Below are 11,798 nucleotides of genomic sequence, written 5' to 3'. Positions count from 1 at the left end.
ATCATTAGCAGTAGTTACAAATACACGGTCTTCTTTTTATCCTAGGTTTTCAAAAATTATTGTTTCCACCCGTATAAAAGTAAATAGTATTAGCAGTCATTAACGGAAGTTGTCATCAAAATGACTGAGCTAAGGTTGAACTATTAAGCCCATTAGATTTCTTAACACGTTAGAATCTGTTAAATATTGTTCTACTTTCTGTGGCGCCTTGCTGTGTTGCTCCATTGTTTGCTAATCAAATAAGGGGAAGTAAAAGCAGTGGGCAGTGATTGACACTGCACTGAAAAGGGGTTGGCTAAAGTGGTTTTACATTCAGATTATGTATCAAGCTCAACTTAGGCCTGATATACTCTTCTATGGTGATTCCAATATTTCAAATGATTCCTTTTCAGGTAAAGTTGAACTCTTGAATTTATATGTGTTCCTTGTTCATACAAAAGTCAGTTGTTCCAAATAACCTAGGCTACCAAAAACCTGCTGACACTGGTTTCCCCGCCTCGATTCTCTTTCTGTACCCGGAAACACTTGCAGAGTGAGACCTCTGTACATTTTTGTATCCTCGCCCCGGGCTTGGAGAGCGCGCCGGTTGCCCCGCCAACAACTCTAGAGGCGTGGTCGACGTCCACGCCCATTGGTAGATACTGAGGCGCTTACCCGCGCACAATACCGCTGATTGGCTGGGGCTGAGTGACGCACCCAATCGCCTGGGTGCTGATTGGCTGGAGTGAGCCAGATGCCAGAGAGCGCCAGAAAACAAGCTTGAGCGGGTGATGCTGGACTCTCCACGGGACAGTGCAGAGGTTTCAGCTCATCGGACAGGAGCCTTGAGGACTGGAGGTACGGACTGAGGAGGACTACCCGCTTATTTTGAAGAGGGAAATTAGCTGCTATGTTGGTCTGAAGAAACTACGCGCTGACAAGTGTGTAAAACCGGACACTGAGCCACATTGGAGTCATTCATTCCTTCAACAGCGGAGAAAGGTGAGGAAACCTGTTTTCCCTCCAGTGGTTTCCTGCTTGCTGTAACACTACGGTATGACATGCTTATCAGCTGAGCTAGCTAGGTAGCTAATTAAAGCTAAATGAGCCTTTATGAGGTATCTAAATAAGTCTGAGTAACAGTGTTAGTCCCCCGCTCTGCCACATCTGAATGTAACGGAATGGCCTTATTTGAGTGAACTGCTCCTTTAGTTGCTTAGTTACTAACGGTAATGCTGTATGTTATGTCACATCGTAGAATTAACGTATTTAATTAACGTCGTGTGATAACACACACACACACACACACACACACACACAGCTCTTAACTTGCTACCTCAGCTGCTGTTCAGCGGTGTTAACGTACGTTTAGTTAGCGGTAAACCAAACTGTTAGGTAACTCAGTGAAGTTACAGCCGCTAGCCCGCTAATGGCTAATTAGCTGACGTTCTTTGCGCCAAATTCCGCAGATGACTCGTCTGAGTTTTCTGTTACTGTCTGAAGCTTCCTTAACTTCTCCATTCAGCCCGCTCAGATATTAGTCAGCTAATCTATTTATTTGATCTTCTTTATATGCTTTTTTTTTTTTTTGGACCTAGATGGATGCTGAATGTCTAGCACTGAAAGACCTCACAAGTCCAAGGAAAAGTTTCAGGGTGGAGACGGAGGAGGAGGAGGAGGAGGAGGAGGAGGATGGGGGCCAAATTGAACAAAAGGTAAGTTGGCCCATTGCTTGATCTCAGGTGTGGCAGGTATGATTATGATGCAACTGAAGGGGACCTGCAGAACCAGGCTAATCAGAGAGAGGTGTTTAGAGTAATGTGGTGGCATCTTAAGAGTGAGGTATGGTTATGGGCAAGGCTGGGGGTGGGGGGGGGGGTTTGGCATTAGACAGAAAAAGGGTTTTCATGAGAGACAGTGGAAAAGTAGTGTATGGATTAGAAAAAAAACACCAAACAAGACCTTGGAGTGTTTTGAAATCTGTGAATTAGCTTGAAAGTACTTGATTTCTTATTTAAATACTGCACCCAAATACATCAGGTCTCTGTTATTTGACATAAAATTAACATAAATAAAATATTTAATAAATATAATAGCAGCAGGTTTAAAATGAAAGATTTCTTCTGGATTACATGCTGTAATGGTACTTTGTAATTCACCTAAAAGCCTTAATTAAACCCTTGTAACACTGCGTGCAGACTTCCGCTCATAGAACAACTCTCTCCATCACAGGAAAACATCTGCACAGACAGGAGAAGATCCACGCCACTGAAATCTGCAGAGTCCACCATCCCTACTTTGCTGATAAACAGAAAAGGTGCCACCCCTGACCTGGTCCACATCACCCCTATCAAACACACGGGCCTGGTGGAGCCCTGGACACCCACGGCCAATCTGAAGATGCTGATCAGCGCAGCCAGTCCGGATATCCGGGACAGAGAGATGAAAAAGGTGCTGTTTAGACCCAGAGAGAACGAGAAGGACAAGCCAGCAAGTCCAGATGCTGCAGTGGACGATACAGAGGTGGAAGACTCTTGTCCGGTATGTGAAATGGGCCATTTTAGTGCCTGCCAAAGAGGCTAAGAGCCAAACCGTTGAATGAAAAACACATGGTTTCAAAAGGTCTTCAGAGTAATCATTAGGGTTTTCTGGGTTTATCTGTCTGTCCAGTTTGAAGCCGCGGAGGAAGAGGACGATGCTGATAGAAAGCCAAGCCGGAAGCAGAAGAGTCTGGGTCTGCTGTGCCAGAAGTTCCTGGCCCTCTACCCTGATTATCCACCGCCACACAGCCCCATCTGGATCTCACTGGATGAGGTGGCCACCAACCTTGGTAAGAGCCGGTGGAGGGAGGGAGACGTTAATGGAAGCAGCTAGTGTCCCTTTAATGAGCATTATAAAGTGTTTTATGTTTGGAGTTAGGGGTGGTTGCTATGGCGACAAACACTATATCGCTCTGTAGAGTGCTGAGCTGCATTTTTTCATTCATTTTATTCGTTTCAATAAATGTGAACACATATTTTCTAAAGAGCGGGCGAGTAATCTATTCTTGCACGTCAAATCGACAGGAGTGGAGCGGCGGCGTATCTATGACATCGTCAACGTGCTGGAGTCTCTCATGATCGTGGGCCGGATAGCCAAAAACAGCTACACCTGGCACGGTCGCCAACGCCTGGAGGCCACGCTGGAGGAACTGCAGCGCAGGGGCCGGCAGCAGGGCTACCACCTCCAGATGGAGCTGGCCTCAGAGACCAGGGAGGCCGGACCGGGGCGCGAGGACGACGGAGCGGAAGGAGACGCCAGCAATTGTAATGAACTCTTCTATGAGCACCTTTGCATGTCTTTACCGTCGGCTGCTTTAATGGCGGTGATAAAGGAGCTGAAGTTTACTATTTGCACTTATAGGATGAGACCGTCAGTTTAATGCTGTAAGTAAAGGTCTCATCTCAGGAGCAGCTGCCACCAAATTAACACTCCAGCTAAACGATCATCATCCTTTCACCCTCAAACTCACAGGAGTGCATACAAGCCTAGTTTCCATAGTGATCCTGCTTGCTCATACACGCACACAGCCTTTCATTAAGAGGGTGTGTCTGTGTTGACATGTCAGTGTGACCGGATGATAATAGCACTCATGACAACGATAGTTTACAAAGGTAAAGGCTGGTGACAGGCTTTGATGTCCATTAAGTGGTTAATGTGTGCTGGTATTGTTGTGGCTGGTTGAATGTGATCAGCCTCAGGCCATGTAATAGTATATAATAGCTGTCGTTACGGCAGCGCTGCAGAACAACAAACACCCGCAGCTGAGATGGTGTCATTAAGACATCGGCTGCACATTTGAGCCTTTATAATCTCATAAATATTACTTTTTAATGGGAGGGAAACATTTCACTATAGCCCAGTGTATGACGGGCTGGGAGGTTGATGCTGGTACTGCAAACATGGTATTAGCGGATGTTTTGTGGGCAGATTTGAGATTTTATTTTCCAAAATGTTGATTTGATCATGTTGTAACAGCTACAAAACCAACATGGAATAAATACTGATATTCCTTCATATCTGTCATTTTTTTTGTCTGTATGGCTGTAAAATAGGTCTTAAATTGGATTTTTACCAGAGTCTCAAAAGTAAAAAATGTAACCTGTTCACACCTGCAGACACCCTGAATATGTTGTTCCACAGATTATTAGATTTCTTATCTCCTACGTTGTGGATTCCTGCGACTGCAGTAGTCTAACATGCATTGACTGACATTTCATGTTTTCCTGTAATTTGTAGCTGGTGGCAACAGGAAAGACAAATCTCTGCGCATCATGAGCCAGAAGTTTGTCATGCTGTTTCCTGGTGTCCAAAACTCAGACTGTCACTCTGGACGCAGCAGCAAAGATCCTCATCGAGGAGAGTCAGGACTCATCAAGCCACAGCAAGTACAAAAGTAAGTAAGAAAGAAAGTACTAAAGGAATATACATCCTGTTTCTTCTGTTTTGTCAAAACTAAACGTCACCTCTGTATATGCAGCTAAGGTGCGGCGCCTCTACGACATTGCGAATGTGCTGACCAGCCTGGGCCTCATAAAGAAGGTCCATGTCCGCGAGGAGAGAGGCAGGAAGCCGGCCTTCAAGTGGCTCGGCCCCGTTGAATTCAAGAACTCAGCAAATGCTGGTAAGAGCTGAAGTTTACTGTAGTTAGTACTACACTAAAGTGGTTAGAAACGATGAAGACACTCCTGAACCCTTTCAAAGATCCATCACTGTCCTCTGTAAGGTGTTTTGGTTAAAAGAAGTCCACAAAAGGCAGATTTATTGCCAATAACTGCATTGGTCCTCACTGCTCCTATCTTAGCACTTATCCTATCATCATCTGTAGGAATCGCTGTGAACATGGCGGCTGTCACTCTGCCTGGGGCCACGCAGCCAGTGACAGGTCATGACCTCAGAATCGCCAAGATGGCACGCCACGCCTCTTTCAACATCACACCAACTTCTGTGGCCGTCCAGCGGCAGGTCTGCTCTGCACCCAGCAGTCCGCGGCGAGAACCTACGGGTAAGGGACACACACTTTTGAATTTCTATGTCATTGTTTAGTCGGTCAACCTGAACCGTTTATTACAGTAGAGCATTTTTATATTCTTGCCTGATAAATTGTTCTCTTTCCTCACATCACAGGTCTGCCAAACCAGCCCTTGGATTACTCCAAAAGGACTTCAAGCAACAATGCAGTGTGTCGACTGCAGTTTGGAAACAGCACTGAGTGAGTTCATAGTAATACACACACTGATACTCAACCTGTGTGTAATTACCCTCGTATTCCCTTGCTTTAGATTTATCTGCAATCATCCACCACAGATTTACTGCACACAGTAGCTCTCCTGCTAATCGCTGCCAGGACAGTCTGTCAGTATTCTTGAAGTGAATCCACATCAGCTGCCTGTAACTAGCTGTTTGTAGATAAAATGATTATTACAGAGAAACTGTCTCTCTAAATTAACTCTGCTTTCTCACTGAAGCTACACCATTACCAGCTACCGACTGTGTCTTAATTATAGGATGCCAAGCCCCCCTCTCCCTGAAGGGGTTTTAATCTTAGTCTCTCATACATAATAGTTCACACTCACTGCCAGTGTTTGCGTTGGCTCTCCTGCGTTTAGCTTTAGGCTAACATGAGCTGAATGCTGCAAATATGAATTGTCTTTGTCTCCTATGACTGTATGAGTTGGCTCCATAGATACAGTTTGCAGTACTTTGTGTTGTTTCAATGGCCTGCTTGTGGCCCAACCACAGCTGCCTCATGACTGTGGCTGTTAAGTGTTTTTGGAGGGAGGGAAATAATAGGGCACAGAAGTGTGTGTTGAAAAGGGATATTTTAGACATGAATTTGGGTAAAAATGCACCAGAGGCAGTGGTAGCCCACAGGATAAGAGTTGGAGGTTCATAGCTGGGAGGTGGCCAGTGGGAAGTCCAGCTAGCCCCCACCACAAGAACTTTTGACCGGTGGAAGCAAGGAATTGAATTCCTCTGCCATACTTCCCAGGCGTATAAATTGTTCATGAAGTCCGTGCTCACACTCCCTCCTGGACGGAGTTTGCAGAGCTGAATGTTGCTAATTGGTCACATACAAAACTCATGGCTGCTACATTTTTCAGCATGCCCACTCACTCGGAAAACCTGGATATCTAGAGACTTGTTTTCCAGTCATGGAAACACCCAGAAAGTGATTAAAATGACCAACTATCCTGGAAATAATCTATGTTGTCCTGGAAAATGTACTGTAGTCAAATCACTGGAGTCCCATAGACGCTGACCCTTTACCTGTAACTTCATCATGAACAAACTGGGAAAAATGTGTCAAGACTAGGCCTACCGGTTAAGTGCTGTCCTGTATTGTCAAGAAAAGGTCCTGGAAAATGAGTTCTTAATATGAGAGGGAACCCTAGTTTTTATGTACAGCTTCATTCACACATTGACCAGATATTTCTTGTAACAAGCAGGCAAAGAATAGAGAGAGAGCTAGACAGAGGTAATGAGAGAACAACGTGGAAGTGGAAGAGAATTAATTTGTTGCTTCGCAGTTCCATAAAGCAGAATGAAATAAAAAATATTACATCCATTCAAACATGTTTTAATTAGGTAAAAAGACACTGCAGGGTTTAATGCATTCAGTGTAAAGTGAATCCTGACCTGATTCACTTGAAAACTAGTCGCTATGGCCAAAGCCTGCAGGGTCCGATCAGGGAATTAAAGCTTTAATTATAATGACTAATCATTTCTCGCTGCTTTCTGGTTTCCCCCGCAGTAACCGTCCCAGCACAGCACTGCAGACCCACAGCGGCAGCCCGCGGCCTCCGTCCTCCAGCCACCCCACCCTGCTGGCACCCTCCCTCCACCCAGAGCACCTCTTCGCACCGTCCTCCTCTCCCCACTGCCTGGCCTACCTGCCCAGCCTGTCCCAGCCCTCAGTGGTCATGCTGTACAGGGCGCCGGAGAACCCCGACCAGAACGCCGAATGTCAGAGATCGCCCCGGCCGGAGTCTGAGGAGGGGAGGAAGAGAAGGAGGGAAGAAAGGGAAGATGAGGGGACGGTGGCGAAAAAGAAGGCGACATCTGGGTCAGAGGAATGTGAAAAGGTGAGGTGGTGTTTGATGTGTTAGGGTATGTGTATGGAGAGAAATGAATGTGATTAGTGTTCATTTTGTTTAAGATCAACTGGGAACCCCTTCATTATTTTGCTTCAGTGCAGTGATTATATGCCGCCTTTTTTCTGTGTAGTTTTGCGACACACAATCCTGTTAGTAATTCTGGATAGTGGACCGTTAAATTGAAAATATGAAACACTACACGCTCGCTGAGGATAACTCGTTCCTGGTGTAATTAAAGACCTATCATATTACTGATGTATAGCATATTTGATAATTGGAAAACCCCTTGAAATTAGTCAGACCATACAATCCTAGTAATTGGAAAAGTCCAATTTTCCACAATGAATAGGTGTTTCCTCTATTTTAAACGTCCATCGTGCGGCCCAGGTTTATTTATTCCGGGTTTGTGTTTTCCTTCCAGATGAGAGCTGAAGCTCACAGGGAGGCAGCAGAGTGTTCACAAACGGGTCACAGCAGCAGTGAGCCTGCCCAGCCATCACACTACCTCTACGTACCCAACAATGCAGGTAAACACAAAAGTCCTGAAAAACCCGCCACACCAGGGGGTTTCAAAGAGGGGAGGGGGGGGTGAAAAAATGTTACATTAGTTATCAAAAGGAGTGACATAGAATAGCCTAAATGTGTGTGATTTTTTTTAAAGAGACAGTAGTTTTAGGGGATGTTACTGTTTTCCCACTTTCCCACACAGACTTTAATAATATAACAATTATTTAAATAATTCTGTTTGTTTATTCTCCAGGTCTGAACAGCCTCAACTTCCTCCTCTCTGCCGGCCAGTCATCGGCCGGTCTAGCACTTCCTCCCAACAGCCTTTCCACCCTGGCGCTCCCCTACGTCCTGCTGCCCTCTGCAGCCCTCTACAGCGGTCTACAGCAACAAGGCACCGATGCCAACAACAAGCTGAGCTTCAGCCTTCCAACTGTGATGTCGCCGGCCCACTTTATGGTTGGGGCGGCGTCGTACGGCCTGGCAGCGGCATCGGAGATCAGCAGGTCACCGGTTCCAACTCCAGCCAGTCCAGAACAGAGCAAGGCGTACGGCTTGGCGGCAGGCACACCACGTTCCCCTTCAGGACCACGTCAGACTGTCACTATCAACACACCAGAACCACTGGTAAGAGTTATCTGTACACACACACACACACACACATCTCTGCTCTAAAAACGTATTAACTTCAACATAATTTGCCTCCATAATGACACATGACCTTTCTGCTACCAGGCAAAATGCCACAACACAGCTTGACAGGAGAGCAAGTGCAGCATCTGTTCTGTGGAAGGTTTACCCCTCATTTGCTCATTCAGACACTTTGTGTGTGCCACAGCGGTTCAAGTTGATTAATCTCCAAGTTGTTAAATAGGGATTAATGTTCTTGTCTGCAAAGCCCAACACAGTCTGCCAGCATTGCTCTTCTCGAACTGAGTCTCTGTTAGACGACCTGCTGAGGCGCTGGGTGGCAAATGAATGCAGCATTAGAAACAATATGACGGCTCAGTGACTGTCATCTCACACACTTTCACTTTTAAGGCGAGACATTGCGGGCAGAAATATTGCCGTTTTATGCACTGATCAATTTTGAGATTTGGGGCTATTTTGCTTCCATCGTTTCTCGGATTGGTGCAGTGGTTCTCTTTTCTAGCAAATAAAATGCTTCCAGAAGTGACTTAAGACTTAATACTTCTTGAGTTCATCAGAATGAGTTTTTCTTTGCTTTCATATTTATTTTACAGTATTGTTAAGCTGTTTCTTCTGGAATCATTCAGGAAGCTCCCAGTTTTGAGATTTCACAGTCAGATGTTGAACAGCAACCTTTTTAACAACACAACCCAATTCTTACCTTCATGTCACTACTTTTTTATTTTCTAACATGTCATCTATAACAGGTTTAACAGTGAGATGTAAGAGTCCTTGAATGCACCTCCAAAAAACATGACAATGCTCCCCGATTCCCACAGTACATGGTGTAAATGTTCTCCTATCTTACATCACTCTTTACCTTCACAGACTCCACACACTCCAAAGGAAATCCCAGTGTCTGCTTCTAAGGCTTTCTTCCAGACCCCAGGCACACTGGGAAGTGTAGTCAGTGCTGTGCCAGCTGCCCGAAAAAGAGGCTCGGCACAGAGAAGACTGGACGTCGGCCACCCTCCCACCAGTTAGCCCTCTGAGGAGATGGAATAGGTGCTGTTTTAACACTCAGGTGTTGATGCTAAAAGTGAAGAATATGGTTTCAAACCAACGGTGCTGTGTTAGATTACTAATCTATTCATTTCTTTCAGAAATGCAAGAATTGAAATTTTTAGCAAAAGACTGTTTGCTGAGACTTTCCTGAAACCTCAAACATGTTTTGGAAAGCAGAGACCTCAAGATGTCTCACATTTAGCTCATGACTCAATTTTCACCAAATGGTGTGTCTCTCATTTTGAAATGAAACTCCGTTATTGGTCGTTGTGTTAACAGTTCACATGTGCCTCATGGTTCAATTATGGGACACCACATTTCAGAGTGAATGAGTGAAACAGTATTGCCAATGTGACAGTGCCCTCCTGTGGTGGGAGTCGGCCACTGCTGTATTTTATATTTCAGCCTTAATTTTTCCCTCCCAGACACGATCAAGCTACCTAATTCCCCCATCACTTGTGTATTATAGCCCAATTGCTATTTATATTTTAGATAATATATGTTGATTACAGGGACTGTAATGGAACATTTTTTTTTTTAGCACTAAGAATGTATGTCTAATATTGAAGTGATCGTCTTTAGTCGGCCCCTTCAGGTTTCGTTACATTATCAAGGTTTAATAGGAAATGATTAGCTGCTGGTCACTGATTTACACTGACAGTAGCAGATAACATCATTGTGAGGAGAAAATCACTAAAGCCTTAAATGTTTACAGCCAGGCGAGTATTTCGAGGAACCGTTCTTAGACTCATCAGGAAGACAAATGTTACTGATGCTGTGTTTGTTTTCACTGAGTATCTGCAACCATAGTGCTTAATGGTCAAACACCAAACCCTTAAGCTGTGTTATTGACGACTAAAGGACAATGTGACGATGCTCTCAGGTACTTGAATACTTGCGACTTTATTAGAAGTGGATTTTTGGAGAGATATCTAAGTACTGTAAAGAATCTTTTATCCTTAATTTATCCAAGGAGAGTAGACTGAGCTTGTATGCTGTCTTCTTTTGAGGAGCACTGCAGTTGGGGGTTGAGTGCCTTACTTAAAAGGCACTTTGCTGATAGGAGGGAGCTGTTGCCTTTGGTTTAGATTTTGTCAGGTTGTCCAGGGATTTGTAACCAACAGCCCTTTACTCATAAGCCCACTAACTTGCCTCTCAACAACCAAGCCGAAATATTGGTGCTTTGTACGGGAATCATTCAGGAGAGCTTAGCTATGTCACACCAAAGGGTGCACAGATAATCCACTGCTCGGTGGAAGTGTAGTGATTAATGTACAGTCTTTATGTCAGTAATTATTTTTGTACATTGTATTCATAGTGCCATTTATACTTTTACATGCAGAATGTTCAATGCTGCTTTACTGTTTTTAAAATAATGATTACTGCACTGCTAGTTTTAGTGGTGTAGTGTACGCTGATCTAACTTTTACAAGACTCTGAGCTGTTCCTTCACTGTAGCTCTGATCTCTCTGTAGTTATGGGCCAGACTGGTTTTCTTCTGTATGACTTTCACAAACTGAATAAAAATGTACAACGCTGACCAGCTTTGTCGTGTGTGGGCTTTTATTTAAAGGAATATGTGACTGTACCTGCAGATATTTTTTGCCAAAGGTTTCCAAATATAATAAGAAAAGCCACCTTCACTGCAAAACCAGATAAGTTTATTGAACTAAAAACTGGAACTGATAACATCAAATATTTTAAGTAAAAGTAACTCAGTTTTGTAAGTTAAAACATTCTTAATCAAGAAGCTTTATTAATTTTATTTTCTTAACTTTGTAATTTTAATTTGTATGGTGAAAACAAAATATAATCAGGAAAGTTTCTGTCACTTACAAAGCCAGGTCAGTGTCACTTAAAATTACTAGTCAAAGCTGCTTAATCAAGAATATTTTAATTTAAAAAACTGAGTTTGTGTTACTTAAAATTTTCAATGTAATGCATTTCAACAATTGTTTTGACTAATCTCATTTCAGTTGAAATGTTTAAAAAACATGTTTAGTATTAATTATGGTGTTAAGTTTTGCTCTACAATGGAAAAAAGAATCCACTACGATGGCAATCCAAATGTTGACAGATTTACAGATGGCTTCAGTTTACTGATTTACAAATGTACAGATGCCACCAATAATTCAGAGTCCAATTCAGAACGGCCCAGCAGATGGAAGCAAGCCATGCTAATGTGGTCACATGACACATTTCATCTAACAATTCCTGCAAACTGCAATGTTGCATATATTAAACTCTCAAAAGCAAAAAATGGAGCCAGTGATCTGGTGAAGCCACAGCCACATTAAATAATGATTTACAGAAGCGGTGTACGCATCAGAAAACAGGTTAGATTCTTAATTATAATGAATGAAATTCCATTGGGGGATAAACACATTTAACTTATTGAGCATGATTTCAGGGTCAGATCAGGCTGATTGAGTCGCACTTAAAAAACGCACACACCATCTGTCCGAGGACATCAACAACTAA

The 11,798-nt window shown here is 43.6% G+C and overlaps 1 protein-coding gene across 1 annotated transcript; it reads left to right on the top strand.

Moving 5' to 3' along the window:
- Window positions 1–735: 735 nt before the first annotated feature.
- e2f7 (E2F transcription factor 7) lies at window positions 736–10,857 on the top strand. The gene is given in 14 exon segments (XM_051392338.1): window positions 736–981; window positions 1,578–1,694; window positions 2,212–2,520; window positions 2,650–2,809; window positions 3,045–3,284; window positions 4,258–4,316; window positions 4,318–4,414; window positions 4,499–4,642; window positions 4,847–5,023; window positions 5,146–5,230; window positions 6,773–7,103; window positions 7,537–7,642; window positions 7,876–8,249; window positions 9,141–10,857. Coding segments are annotated over 13 exon segments (2,355 nt in total). The 5' UTR covers window positions 736–981; the 3' UTR covers window positions 9,297–10,857.
- Window positions 10,858–11,798: the final 941 nt, after the last annotated feature.

This window comes from Dicentrarchus labrax, unplaced genomic scaffold, assembly GCF_905237075.1.
Source record: "Dicentrarchus labrax unplaced genomic scaffold, dlabrax2021, whole genome shotgun sequence".
NCBI classification, from domain to species: Eukaryota; Metazoa; Chordata; class Actinopteri; family Moronidae; genus Dicentrarchus; species Dicentrarchus labrax.
Note: the sequence above shows the minus strand (reverse complement) of the source record. Positions and strands in the feature narration are given on the sequence as shown.